The sequence below is a fragment of the Callithrix jacchus genome, chromosome 13 (genome assembly GCF_049354715.1).
Source record: "Callithrix jacchus isolate 240 chromosome 13, calJac240_pri, whole genome shotgun sequence".
NCBI classification, from domain to species: domain Eukaryota; kingdom Metazoa; phylum Chordata; class Mammalia; order Primates; family Cebidae; genus Callithrix; species Callithrix jacchus.
The window spans coordinates 101514683-101529008 of NC_133514.1; the positions used below are offsets into that span (position 1 = coordinate 101514683).

The following is a 14326-nucleotide window of genomic DNA, read 5'->3' on the forward strand; positions in this document are numbered from 1 at the left end:
CCAGGGAAAAGGTCCAAACCTCATCCTGGTTCTAAAACCCAACTGGAAGCTTTGTGCAATCAGCGAGCACTTCATGAATCAGACGTACCCACCTGGAGGTTAAAAGAAAGAGTGATCCCTTTCCTACTGTTTCATCTCCCTCTACTCCTCTCTGTCCTTTACTGAAGCTGAAAATTAGCATATTTGTTGGATCGTGGCTGGTACTGATGGTCTGAAGTAACCAGAAAGCTGGCATGGATAAGTTGTTCCCAGCCTTGGGAAAGTAAGCCGGATTCATCCCACTACTTTATTTTCTGTTTCTGATGCTTTGACATCTTGGGGCTACCATATTCCTCGAGATAGTAAATGATCACCTTCCAGAGAGCCTTTCATATGCAAACCAACCAATCTGGCGCCCACACCCCCAATACCAATACCTCCCCTCTGGACTCTCACACTGGAACCACTACCCACCTGCCCTCATTACCCCAGTGTAGGTACCAGACACCGAGGGGCAGCCCTATGTCCCAGAGGCTGCTGAAAAATGTCAAATAAGCCAATCCTAGGCCCATTTGTCCTCCCTCACCTATTCCTTCCTGAATGAACCATAATATTCTTGCCTGCATTTTCGCCTCACTTCCTCTGCCTCCCAATCAACCCTGGTGCTTCCCAGCATGGCCCCTGGTGGCGTGGTACCTCCCTCTTGGGCACTGTAACACACTAGCTTTTCAGTGGCAACTGTCTCCTCATCTGTGGCCTTATGATATCTCATGCTAATAAAACCTACATTTTAAGATAGAAGCCATCCACTCCAAAAGTCACGAGCGCTCTTCCTCCGCCTCACAGACGGTCTTAGTAAGCAGGAAGGGCAGGAGCGGGCAAAGGTGATGGTGGTTCCAACGCGGAATTGCATCTTCACCAAGCACCACAAACAGCTGGCTTTCTCCTCAGTGGCAGTCAAGTAGGGAAGTAGGAAGGGGCAGCTTGTTAAAAAGGTGCCCTGGCCAGGTGCGGTGGCTCACGCTGGTAATCCCAGCACTTTGGGAGGCTGAGGCAAGTAGATGACTTGAGTTCGATACCAGCCTGGCCAACATGGCAAAACCCCATCGCTACTAAAAATATTTTAAAAAATTAGCCGAGCATGGTGGTGGACACCTGTAATCCTAGCTACTCAGGAGGATGAGGCAGGAGAATCACTTGAACCCGAGAGGTGGAGAGGTCACAGTGAGTGACCATCGCACCATTGCACTCCAGCTTGGGCAACAAGAGCAAAACTCCATCTCAAAAAAAAAAAAAAAGCCCTGGTAAAACGTTATCATAGCATCATCTGTGTGGGCCTCCCACTAAGCAAAGCACCACTCTATATTAGAAAACTAAAACCGTCATCAACATGTAACTAATCACAGCTCTGCCAGAGACATTTCCTCCTAGCTGCCTAAAGTACTTTTTGGAGAAAAATGAATTTAAAATATACAAATTGAATTCACTGCATTCAATTACAAAAATATATTTTCAAAGAAGCTTTTGATAGTGAAGATATTAAATGTAGGAGAATGGAATATTCCCAGTTAAAAGGCATCCAAATAATGCCAGCATTTTCTCCCCACGGTACTTGTGTTAGTAATTAATCTTGCAATGTGTTTGCAAGAGTTCTCGTTTGTTTCAAAGTTAAGAAACAAATGTGCTTCCCTGCGAGAACAAAGTCTGTAAATATTTTATGTAAGTGAGAGAAATGAAATGAATTCATCCCAAGAACATGTGTCATCCGTGGTTAGGACAAGCAATTCATTTTGCCCACCTCAACCTGACAGTGTCTGCCTGGAAGGTGTCCGTAAGCCCAGTGTTAAATGATGCACACTCCATTTTTCCCTACTCACCCTTTAGCCAGCGTTGCTATGCCAACGTCAGTTAGCTTCATTCCTACACCTACAGAAAGAGAAAGCAAAGATGGGAGTTTGTGTTACTCAGGGCTCCTCAGAAAGCTGGGCCATTCAGCCCCAGGGAAGGGATAATGACAGTTCATCCTCCTCCCCCTTCCCACAAATACACCTGAGGCCTTTTTCAAATACCATCCAGCTTTAGGCAGAGACCATTGGGAAGGCAGCAGTTAGGGGGAGTCGAGTCTCATGTGATGTGAGCAGACAACCCAGCCTTCTCAGCTCCTGAAATGAAGTCCTCTGCCTGCCCCGCCCACCCACCCCATGACAAGGAGGGAGCTGGCCACTCCATGAAAATATCTAAGGCCTAATGCTTGTCCTGTAAGCTCTCTCCTCAGAAATACTCTGACTTTGGCTTAGGTCTGGCTCCCCATTCTTCAATGAAAGTGGAAACCCTTACATGTTGGGAAGAGGCGTAGGCATGGCCTGGGATTCTCAATGCCAATAAGCAACAGGGTTTGCTATGGCTTGGCTGTGTCCCTATCCAAATCTCATCTTGAACGGTAGCTTGAATAATGCCCACGTGTGGTGAGAAGGACCTGGTGGAAGATAATTGAATCATGGGGTAGTTTTTTCCATACTGTTGTCATGGTAGTGAATAACTCTCAGGAGAGCTGATGATTTCATATGGGGCTTCCCCTTTAGCTTGGCTCTCATTCTCTCTTGCTTGCCACCACGTAAGACCTGCCTTCCGCCTCCCGCCATTATTGTGAGGCCTCTCCAGTCATGTGGAACTGTGAGTCCATTAACCTCTTTTTTTTTTATAAATTACCCAGTCTTGGGTATGTCTTTATCAGCAGTGTGAAAACAGACTAATACAGAGTTCAAGTGACATTCGTTTATTTCAAAGTCAAACTTCAGAAGTGTGATTTCTCATTTCCATAAAGATAGTTTTTCAGTCCAGGACTGAACGCTTTCTGGGTGGTCAGTGTTAGACCCTGGGAAACATATTGAGCTCTATATAGACTCTAAACCAGAAGCAGACATTTGGAACACGTGGTCTGACCTTTCAACTCTTATCCTAACCGCTACCTGTTAAACCATGATGGGGGGAGGTGGGGGTACCAAATCCAAAACAGTAAAACAGCTACCTGAGCTTTCCACTCTGGTTCAGCAAAGAGCAGTAGGCACCCATCCCAAGCACATAGAAGCCTTTTTGCATCTGCCTTTCCAGCAGGAGGGGTAGGGAAGGTAGCCAGGGAGCCAGGGAGGCAAAGGGAATAGACTGTTCCTCTGGAGCCAAGAGGTCTGGGTTGTCTGCTCACATGAGACTTGATTCCCTCTAACTGCTGCCTTCCCCATAGTTTTCCACCATGAGGGAGGACGAGAGCTGCCATCCCCTTCTGCAATAGAAAAGAGCCACGTTCTCTCACTCTACCCCAGTCTCAGCCCACATCCTGAACCTCTCCTGGGTCTAGCAAAAAGTAAAGCATTTCCCTGATGCCCAGAGTGCGGATTCTTTCTTGGTCTTTCCAGAATCTCCATGACCTGATCACATACCAATTCTACTCCTGTCTCCCTAGGGTGAGGGCTATGGGCACTTGCTCCAGTGCAGCGGACCTCCACCAGGTCCTCATCCATGCAATCGCATGGTAACATTTTATTCCAGGGCCCACAGTGCCACCCCACCCATGCGTCTGCAACTGTAGATGCCAGACCGGGGTCCTGCCTCCTGTGCACTTGCCCCTGCCTCTTGGCTGTGGGCACTGGCATTCCCCACCTCCAGCAAGTGACCTGCCCACAGAGGGCCCTGGCAGCCTAAAAACCATTTTGGGCTGTGGAAAGAAAAAACTCTGCATCCCCCTAAAGCCAACCACGAGGATTAGATCTGCTGACCACCTAGTCCCATGGCTCTCCACCCATGTGGAGTGCTGATTCTGAGGCCCAGGAAAAGACAGCTGAAGGGTTAATGTTCTGATTCAGAGGTATCTCTGGGAGCATGGCAAACACACAGGAGATGTTGGGATTCAGGGTGGTTATTCCGACGGAAGCCATGAGCCTGCTGTTCTGCAGTGCACCTGTGAGCTAAATCAGACACAGCACCCTGGGAGAACCAGCGAGCATTTTAAAAGTCTCCTTCATGGTTGGTAACTAATTCATCTCATTCTTTCAAAGCTGCTAATACCTCAAACATATGTAGAAATGCTTCATGTAGCTTTTATTGCAGGGACTATGCTTTGAGAAAAAAATCCACCAAATTGCAAAAGCTCTCTCTGGACATCTTGTTTCGTGGAAAATTGTATTTTAAAATTATAGCTCTAAGCCGCACGGAAGTCCAATTTGAAAAAGCCATTTGGCAAAAGGTCCTCGAACTTGGAGAATTGCTTTCCCTTGTTTCCCACAATTACCAGCTGTCACTTACAGTTTAGAAAGACAGGACATAATTTTTAAAAGAAAACTTCCCTCTCTCAGTTTAATAATTTGCCAGCAATTCTGCCAAGGTTATTAAGACTCTTTAGAGTCTAAAGTTAAATCCTGGTGCAGCTCTCGAACTGAGTTGGGGATAATAGTCATCTACATACAGGTTGTTTCTAATGAACAGAAGGAAACTAACAGCATTAGAAATTCAGTCTCCAGAATTAGAGGTCTTGGGTTTTTGGGGTGACAGCTTGCTAGAAATCCTGGTAGTCTCAGCAGCGTGCAGCTCTCAGATCCAAATCACAGGCTCACCTCACAGACCTGCAGGACCTGCTGTAATCTTCTAAGCAAGCAAATAGAGCCAGGGAGAGTTAACTTTTAAAAGTCCGAAAAGGTGGTGGTAGAATTTGCGTTTAATTCTAATTCTAGTGTCTCTGTAAAATTATAAAAAGTGGAGTTTGAGGCCGGGCACAGTAGCTAATGCCTGTAATCAGCACTTTAGGAGGTCGAGGTGGGTGGATCACCTGAAGTTGGGAGTTCAAGACCAGCCTGACCAACATGGAGAAACCCCATCTCTATTAAAAATACAAAAATAGCTGGGCATAGTGGCACATGCCTGTAATCCTAGCTACTAGAGAGGCTGAGGCAGGAGAATCGCTTGAACCTGGGAGGCAGAGGTTGTGGTGAGCCAAGATCACGCCACTGAACTCCAGCCTGAGCAACGAGAGCCAAACTCTGTCTCAAAAGGAAGAAGAAAAAAAAATGGAGTTTGCTTAAAAAATAGATGTGCTATCTCATACCACAATGACAACGACAGTAAAAATACTTTTTGTCCATCAACAGAGAGTAAATAAACAAACACCAGTCCTTAACAGTGCACTACATGTTAAACCACACACATCGTTTACAGAGAGACGTGATATTCCATTACTGCTGTTTATCAGTACCTGGGAGTGAAACTAACTGCACGAAGCCCTGGGGTGCTGCTTTTCAGCAGAAGAGCTATATTTAATACAAAATTAATTCCCAAGGAGAATAATGGGGGGATAGCAGCAATTGCACAGCCAGAGTCTAAATAGAACAAACAGCTGTTTGTTAAGACCATATTGTGCATGTGTGTTTGTGGCCGCAAAGTCTCTTCAAAGAGTGGAGTCTGACTTAAATTTGCAGATTGGCTTCATCTACAAGAAGGTAATGTTACATTTCCCAGCTGGCCTGCGAGGAGTCCTTCCGAGGGCTTAGGAGGAAGAAAAACCAGACACATACCAGAGCCTTCTAACATCAGGAGAGGCTTGGAAAGATCTGGAAATATCTTGCAAATTTGCTAAATTGTTAGTTAGTGGAATGAACTTGGGATCAGGGTCAGAAAATGCGGGTTGGAGTCTTGGACCCCTCTACTTACTGGCTGAGTGACAGCAGACAATTAAATCATGGTCCCCAGGCCTCAGTTTTCCCATCTGTAAAATGGGGATCATAATATCTTCTCTGCAGGGTTGTTAGGAAGATTAAGTAAAAATAACGGGAAAAAATGAATGCATACAAAAACTGATGAAATCCAAGTAAAGTTTCTCGTGTAGTTAATTATATGCTGCCAATGTCAGTCTCTTGGTTTCGATAACGTACTCTAGTTATGTGAGATGTCGCTATTAGGTGAAGCTGGGTGAAGTGTACACGGGAACCACTCCATTTATTTTTGCAAATGCTTGTGAGTCGATAATTATTTCAAAATAAAGGCTGGGCACAGTGGCTCATACCTGTAATCCCAGCACTTTGGGAGTCAGAGGCAGGAGGATCACCCGAGCCCAGGAGTCCAAGACCAGCCTGAGCAACAAAGTGAAACCCCATCTCCAAAAAGAAACTAAAAGAAAGAAAGAGCAAGCCAGGTATGATGGCATACTTCTGTGTTCCCAGCTACATGACAGGATGAGACAGGAGGATCACTTGAGTCCAGGAGGTTGAGGCTGCAGTGAGCTGTGTTTGCACCACTGCATTCCAGTCTGGGTGACAGAGTGACACCCTGTCTCAAACAAATTTTAAAAATGAGTTAAAAAAAAAAAAAAAAAGGAACCATCTATTATGTGGCAACGCTGCAATAAGTGCTTTCCTATCTAATTTAATTCTCAAAACAACCCTTTGTGGAAGTCACTAAAGCAAAGAGGAAGGTAATTTGCCCCCAGGCTACGAGGTTGGAAGTGGCAGTGCAGGGAACAGAACCCTAAGGTGGTCTTGCTCTTCAACACCATGTAATAGCTAGAGCTTGAGATTCTCATCTGGGACAATGTCTGACATGTGGTAGGCATACAATAATATAGTTCAGATTTTCTTAACAGCAAATGAAAATAGGGAACCCCTTGCGGCAGAAGCTGCTGGTGCCTCACCTATTGCCTGTGCCCTAACCACTTCTGTGCACCTGGCTCCACCTCTCAGTGCCACCACCAGCAATTCTCTGCCTAATAACTTTCTCTGATCATGTTTTTTATCCAGCTTAACTTGCCCATGTGGGCAGGTGACAAGTGCAGGGGAGGTAATGCCCCCACTCAGAGCTGCCGCCAGTTGGTGACCCTGGCAGTTGGTGTATACAAACCCCGGCCCCCTCACTGAGAAGTGTGCTCTGCAGGGCTCCTGGCAGACATCAGCTCCCGTGCCCATGGCAGTCACTGCTAATAATTACATACTCTACCAGCTGCCTTTCCTTCCCCAGTTGCACGTCCCTACTCCTCCGCTGGCGTTTCCTGGGATCCACTCTTCGTACATAAGTACTTGTCTCAGTTCTGTCCTAGGGGAACCCTAATTATGACATCTCCATTCCATATAAGAAATGGTATTCCTAAACAATTGTGTATACATTGAAAACATGAGCATTCTAAAGACTCTTTTGTCTATTGAGAATGAAATATTACATCTTAGTTTATCTTATGGCAGATGTGGATTTTGGTATATATTGCTGAGTTTAGGCCTACTGAGGACATAATAATAAAGTACTCTCTGGTTACCTGTTGTAATGGGAAGGCATTATTGGTATGAATTATTAAAATGAAATGACCTCCAGGCACAGTGGCTCATGCCTGTAATCCCAGAACTTTTGGAGGCCAGTGTGGGAGGATCTCTAGAGCCCAGTAGTTCGAGACCACCCTGGGAAATTCTCCAGGACTCTGTTTCTACAAAAAAAATGTTTTGAAAATTAGCCAGGTGTGGTGGAATGCCTGTGCAGTCTCAGCTACTCTGGAGGCTGAGGTGGGAGGAATACTTGAGTGCAGGAATTCAAGGCTGCAGTAAGGTATGATCACGCCACTGCACTCCAGCCTGAGTAACCGAGTGAGACCCTATCCCCCCCCAAAATTTTTTTTAATAAAATGTGTTGAGAAATGCTAAGTGTATAATTACTGAGAAATGCTGAGTGTATGATAGAATGAATACATTGTTTGCTAGGAAGAACAGTGACAGGGAAAACCTAACCAACCCCCACCCCCATCCCCCAATCCCCGCCTCCCAAGTAGAACACTACTTGGGGCATTCTAAAGTTGCAGGACAATATATAAATATCATACACCAGTTAAAACAATTATTTAAGTGGGGGACATCTGACCCTGCCCCCGTGGCTCCCTCATGGAGAATACTTTTTAGTTTGTCTGTGATCAGGGGTAAGCGGGCACCAGCTGCCTACTTGGCATATTTTGTGTTATGAGAAAATACAGAACACCTGTTTGTTAATAAGAATCGCCTGTTCAGAGAGAATAAATGCATGGGTCAGTGTCTGCTCAAGGCTCTCAGCCCGAAATGCTGTCACCCCAAGACTCTCAATGGCTGTTGGCCCCCTAGATAGCCACTTTGCTGTTTATCTGGGTATCTGCTTCTTAATGCCTTCAGTGCCACCTGGGTGGGGGTCTCTACGGCCAAGCTGATTCTCAGTAGACATGGCCATCTGACTGGTCATTTCAGGTTCATTCATCAAATCTTGTTTCTGATGAGGCATCAGTAACACCTTCTGCAGGTAAAGGTGCTTAAAGGTACCCAGCAGGCCTATTCTTCCTCTCCCTCCCCTCCCTCTCCACCCACAGGAACATCTCTGGTCCACAGTATCCCTGGAGCCCAGGCTAAGCTGCTCTCCTCACCCTGCATGTCTGTCACCAGGAGGCAGCCACTTGTCTTCTGGTACACCCAGTGCTGGAAGGTGCAACACTTCTGACCAGCTTCTGATTCTCTTCTCAAGAAGTTTATTTCTTTCCCATCCCTGATGGAATACTTCACAAATTCTCCAATCAGCTCCTCCTCCACTGTGGCATATGGGATATTGTTCTCAGGCCGATGGATAAGAAAAATAGGAATGATCCTAGGAGGGAAGAGAACACAGGCACACGTGGAGGTCTCCACTGGGAAGAGAGGCTCCTGCAGCGTTCTCCCCTCACCTGGAGCAGCAGCAAGTGTAGAATTTGTCCCCAACTCTGCTAGGTTTAGACTACAAATCCATTCAATGACTTTTTAATGGGTAAGACATGTTTCCATGTTTGATTTGTTCTTATAAATTCCTCTTTGGGATGGAGTTTAATTGCTCATGTAGAAATGAATGTCTTTATTGCAGTTATATCTTAATGACCAATCAATCGATGAGTATAATCTATCCATTCATCCATTTATCTACTCACCCATCCATCCATTTGTCCATTCAGCCTTTCTTCAGCCCACCCTCTTTCCTCCCTCCCTCCATCTGAAGTGAAGAAGAGACAGGGAGCATGCAGTGGAGCAGGGGCAGCTCTTTTATGTAGGGAGGGCAGAGCAGACCTTGTTCATAGCTGAAGAACATTTGAGCAGAGGCCTACAGGAAGTGGGGGGAGCCGGGAGGACACTGATGACAGAGCATTCCAAGTTGAAGGCACCCCAAGGGGAAATGCTTGGGGCAGGAACACTCCTGGTGTGCAGTGGGTGTGCAGGTAGCCAGTGAGATTGGCGGGGGTTGGGGGAGGCAGAAAGGACAGGAAGCCAGGCCTTGGGGGACCTGGGAGGCCATTTAGAAAGCTTTCTACTGAGTTGGAGTAGAAGCCATTGGAGGATCTGGGGCAAGTGAGGGACATGAGGAAATTTCTGCATGACAAAGATCACTGCCTCTCTGTGAAGAATAGGCCAGGGCTGGTGCAGGGAGACCAGGGCCAGGCAATGACATCCAGGGGGCTACAGATGTGATCAGATATGGGATGGAGTTTCCATTATCCATTCGCTGTCACATCATCCTACATAATGACTTCCTACCTGTCCCTGTCTCTTCAAAGCCCCTACACCTCCTCCCCTACCATACTCTCAGCTTCCTGTTTCAGTGCAAAAACTGAAAGAGAATCTCTAAATGCTTCCATGAACACATCCATATTCTCACCCCCTGGTCTGTGCCCACACACTACACCCTCTACCTACTGCAATAAGCCATCCCTGCTCCTACCCGAAACATCTCTGCTACAGGTGCCCTGGTCCCTGCCCTTCTCAAATCCTCCAGGTATTGCTCCAGCAGTTTTTCCTCTCTCTCCTCCATCAATATTCCCCTCTACAGAATCATTCCCAAGAGCCTAGCAACATGCTGTGATAAGTACACAGCATGGCAACCCCATAGCCCACCCCAACTACTGACTTACTCACATTTCACATCAAAACTCAAACCCATTGTAGACTCTCTAGTCCCTCCCCTCCCATTCTCTCTCGAGCATCTGAAAGAGGCTTTCCCTCTAAAGACACTCTGTCAAGAGCAGCACAACCATCATGCTGCTCAGTCCAATGTTCTCTTCTCAGCCCCCACCCCATTTGCGCTCAGCAGCTCTGGGCACAGTGGATCTCTCACTTCTTTCTGAAACACCTTCCCCTGGCTTCCAGAAGCCCATGCCCTCATGGTTTTTTTCTGCTTCCCTGGCTACCTTTTCTCTGTCTCCTTTGCGAGATCCTCATCCTCTCCCCAACCTTTAGACTCTGGAGTGCCCTGAAACAGCTCTTCTTTCTCTGCCCACACTCCCTGGCAACCTCCTTGCTTTAATTCCATTCAAATGCTGATGGGAAGAGCCCCTCTCCAAAACAAACTGCCTCCTTGCTTGGGGACCAGATCACCTTTGTATAACCAAGAACTTAACCACAAGATTAGAAGTGATGGCTCAGGTGTCATGCAACCAGGGGCCACAATATTTCTAACTTTACCAGTTGCTCCCATAGATAACATTACTAGTAAATCCTCAGACTTGTGTTTGAGGCATTTTTCAGACCCTGTATTCTGATGAATCAGGTGGCCCCACCCAGACTGGTAAAACTGGCTCATCTGGTCTTGTGGACTTCACCCAGGAAGTGACTCAGTGCAAGAGGACAGCTTCATCTCCCTGATTCCATCCCTGACCCAACTAATAAACATTCTGTATTTCCTAGCCCCCTGCACTCCACTCTACCAAAAAAAAAAAAAAAAATCCCTAGCCTCCAAATTTTCAGGACTGATTTGAGTAATAATAAAACTCGTCTCCCATTTAGCCAGTTCTGTCAGAGGCATGTGAACCAGAGCAACTCCATCTTGAATAGGAGCTGGGCAAAATAAGGCTGAAACCTACTGGGCTGCACTCCCAGATGGTTAAGGCATTCCAAGTCGCAGGATGACATAGGAGGTTGGCACAGGGCACAGGTCATAAAGACTTTGCTGATAAAATAGGCTGCAGTAAAGAAGTTGGCTAAAAATCCACCAATACCAAGATGGTGTCAAGAGTGACTTCTGGCCTTCCTCACTGCCATGCTCCCACCAGCGCCATGACAGTTTACAAATGCCATGGCAATGTCAGGAAGTTACCCTATGTGGTCTAAAAAGGGGAGGCATGAATAATCCACCCCTTGTTTAGCATATCATCAAGAAATAACATAAAAATGGCCAGCCAGCAGCCCTCGGGTTATATCCATTCTTTTATTCTACTTTCTTAAAAAACAGGCTTTCACTTTAATCTATGGACTTGCCCTGTATTATTTCTTGCGTGAGATCCAAGAACCCTCTCTTGGGGTCTGGATTGGGTCCCCTTTCTGGAAACAGCTCACGCCTATAATCCCAGGACTTTGGGAGGCAGGTGGATCACAAGATCAAAGAGATCAAGACCATCCTGGCCAACATGGTGAAACTGCTGTCTCTACTAAAAATACAAAAATTAGCTGGGTGTGTTGGCATATGCCTGTAATCCCGGCTACTCAGGAGGCTGAGGCAGGAGAATCACTTGAACCTGTGAGCAGAGGTTGCAGTGAGCCGAGATCATGCCACTGCACTCCAGCCTGGGCAACAGAGTTTAAACTCCATCTCAAAAAAAACAAAGAAACAAAAAAAGCTCTATGTATAATAAACTGTTTATTGCAATTTCCCTGTCTTGATAAATCAGCTCTGTCTGGGTAGCAGGCAAGGCAAACCCATGTAGCGGTTACGCGCACACACCAGCTGGGGCACAGGTCCTGCCCTGCTCACGTGCCCCTGCCTCCGCGAGAGCTGGGAGCGTCCTCCCGGAACCATGCCCTGTGCTTCACCACCCAGGCTGTGCCTGCTCCCGGGAAGTAAACTGAAGGCTCCATGTGGTTGTTAGCTTGAGCCAAAGCCAGTTGGAAAAACATTATTGTGTATTAAAACAATGACAGTCATAGAGGGAAGGAGGATACAAAATTCAATAGAATTTAAAAGCTATAAAATATAATACTTCAAAGAAATGACATCTGCAGGCCAGCTACTTTGGCTGAAGCCCCCAGACCCTTTGAAGGGCACACATGTATCCTCCTCTGCCTTTTAGGGGCATTTCCTGGAAACTGAGAATCCCCCTCACTTCACAGTGAGTACACAGAGGCTTGCTCATGAGCAGAATCTAAGCCAGAACAGAGTTCTTAGGCAGTGAGCCCCTCTTATACCAGCGAACCCTGATTACTAGTCATGCCAGAGTCATTTGAGCCATTCTTTCTAATATTAAGACAGAAGCTCTTTGTGTCTTGTTAAAGAAATGTCAGATATCAGCCAGATGGGAGTGGGCACATTAGGGCGGTGAAACTTGCCCTGCAGCCCTGAAATCAGTGCAGCCCCAAGCCACCCTCTGTCATGCTTTGTCACTTCTACAGGATCCAGGGCACCCTGGTTGCCTCCTGAGAACCCCCTGTGGCCCCTGACCCCTCTGCCAACAAAAGGGTTCACGGTTTGCTTGGGCTTTTATTAATTCTGCATCCCTGGTGGGGTAAAAACAGAAACAAGAGCTGGGCATTATTCAGGGTCTTAATTAGGCCTGGCCTCTGCCCAGCAGGACTCATTTGCATAGACAATGTGACTCCATTGATATTCATGAATTCAAAAACAGAAGCTGCCCAAATGAGGAGCATTTTCTCTCCAAGACCTCACATGCTCCACTAAAAAAGCTTCTCCAGGCCTGCTTCATTGCTTGGAAATACACAAGGGGTGGCCCCAGGGGTTGGTCTAGGGGGCTGTGGCAATGGGGAAACGGGACGGGACTCCTGGGTCCTCTCTCTAGATGTGCAGGCTTTCAGAGAAGGCTGGGAATATACGGGGTCAGCTCTATGTGTGGGTATTGTGTGTGTGTGTACTGTGTGGTTGTGTGTGTGGCCTGTGTGTGTTAAGTGTGTTTGTGTGTGTTATGTGTGTTGTGTGTGTATGTGTGTGGTGTATGTGTGTGGGGTGTTTGTGTTGGGTGTGTGGTGTGTTACGTGTCTAGTGTGTATGTGTATGTGTATGTGCATGTGTGTGGTTGGTGTGTGGGGTGTGTGGGGTGTGTGGGGGGTGTGTGTGTGTATGTGGTGTGCTTGTGTGTGGGGGGGTGTGTAATGTCTGTTGTATGTGTGGTGTGTGGTGTGTGTGGGGTGTGTATGACATGTGTTATATGTGTGGTGTGCATATGTTTGTGTGTGGTGTGTGTGGTATGTGTGTTGTACCCATGGCGTGTATGTGGCATGTGGTGTGTATGTGTGCTGTGGGAGTGTGTGTGGGTGTGTGTGGGTGGGATTTGTTTATGTGTGGTATGTGTGTGTGTGTATGGTGAGTGCTGTGTGTGTGTTTTCTGGCTGTAGAGTCCTCTGGTTTAGGTTCCATGAACATGGAGTCTGGCTCAGAGACCCTTTTAAGGGCCCTCGCTCCTCCCATATACCATCAGCATTCATGTGGTCACAGACTGCCCCTTGTAAGGAATGGAAAAGTGGTTTAGATAGAAAAATGTCCTAACCTATCTTTAAGGCAGTGGCCTATTTACTGTGATGCTAATGCAGCTAATGAATCAGCCTCCCCATCATTCACTTGCAATGAGCCCTTTCCAAGTCCCTTGACCAATCTTATAATTTTGTGTTCTTTTCTTTAAAAAGGGCCCCAAATTTGCTAGGCATGGTGGCTCATGCCTATAACACCAGCAATTTGGGAGGCCAAGGCAGGAAGATCACTTGAGGCCAGGAGTTGTAGGCCAGCCTGGGCAACATACAGAGGCCTTGTCTCTCCAAAAAAAGTTTGTTTTAATTAGCCAGGTGTGGTGCTGAGCACCCGTCGTCCCAGCTCCTTGGGAGGCTGGATCGCTTGAGCCTGGAAGGTCAAGGCTGCAGTGAGCCGTGACTGCACCACTGCCCTCCAGCCTGGACAATAGAGGGAGACCCTGTATCTTAAAAAATAAAATTAAAAATGAAGGGAAAAAGGAAAGAGAGAAAAGCAAGGAAAGAAAGAAAGCCCAAACTGCATAAGAGTTAAGCCACACAAAACTTATGTCTGTCCCTGCGGGAGGGCACTGTGGTTCTGTGTGTGGTGGGATGGACTTGTGGGTTAAATCTTTTCTGTTTTGAAGAAAACTTAGAAGGACAGAGACTGAAAAGAGGGGGGCTTGGGGAAAAAAGGAGCCAGTTTCCATATCGTGAAAGCTTAACTCAGTCCAGATGGCTGGCTGTGATTAACAGAAAGGCAATTGTAAACGTGTCTGAAGCATGTTGAGCATTTCTTGAGAAAGAGAAGAAAGTGTTACACTTTACACATGGTTTTCCAAACGTACCACCTAAGGGAAACGATTTTTCCCATTTTGTGAGTTAACAGGGGCAATTCA

General features: G+C 46.7%; 1 protein-coding gene and 1 long non-coding RNA gene across 5 annotated transcripts in view; one reads left to right on the top strand and one right to left on the bottom strand.

The window, feature by feature from the left end:
- Window positions 1–14326, top strand: part of LOC128929491 (uncharacterized) — a 45569-nt gene that overhangs the window by 26531 nt on the left and 4712 nt on the right. The gene's annotated exons all lie outside the window — the stretch shown is intronic.
- Window positions 1–14326, bottom strand: part of ALPK2 (alpha kinase 2) — a 138614-nt gene that overhangs the window by 9896 nt on the left and 114392 nt on the right. For 2 of the 4 annotated variants that reach the window (XR_013525930.1, XR_013525932.1), the window contains exons 11-13: window positions 8387–8604; window positions 2317–2455; window positions 1857–1905 (exon numbers count right to left, since the gene is read on the bottom strand). Coding sequence is in view for 1 of the 4 variants with exons in the window: in XM_035271217.3 (XP_035127108.3) it covers window positions 1857–1905; window positions 8387–8604 (267 nt within the window). In the remaining 3 variants the exon portion in view is untranslated. The remainder of the gene's footprint in view (window positions 1–1856; window positions 1906–2316; window positions 2456–8386; window positions 8605–14326) is intronic. The other 2 variants (XR_013525931.1, XM_035271217.3) reach the window with 1 other exon arrangement.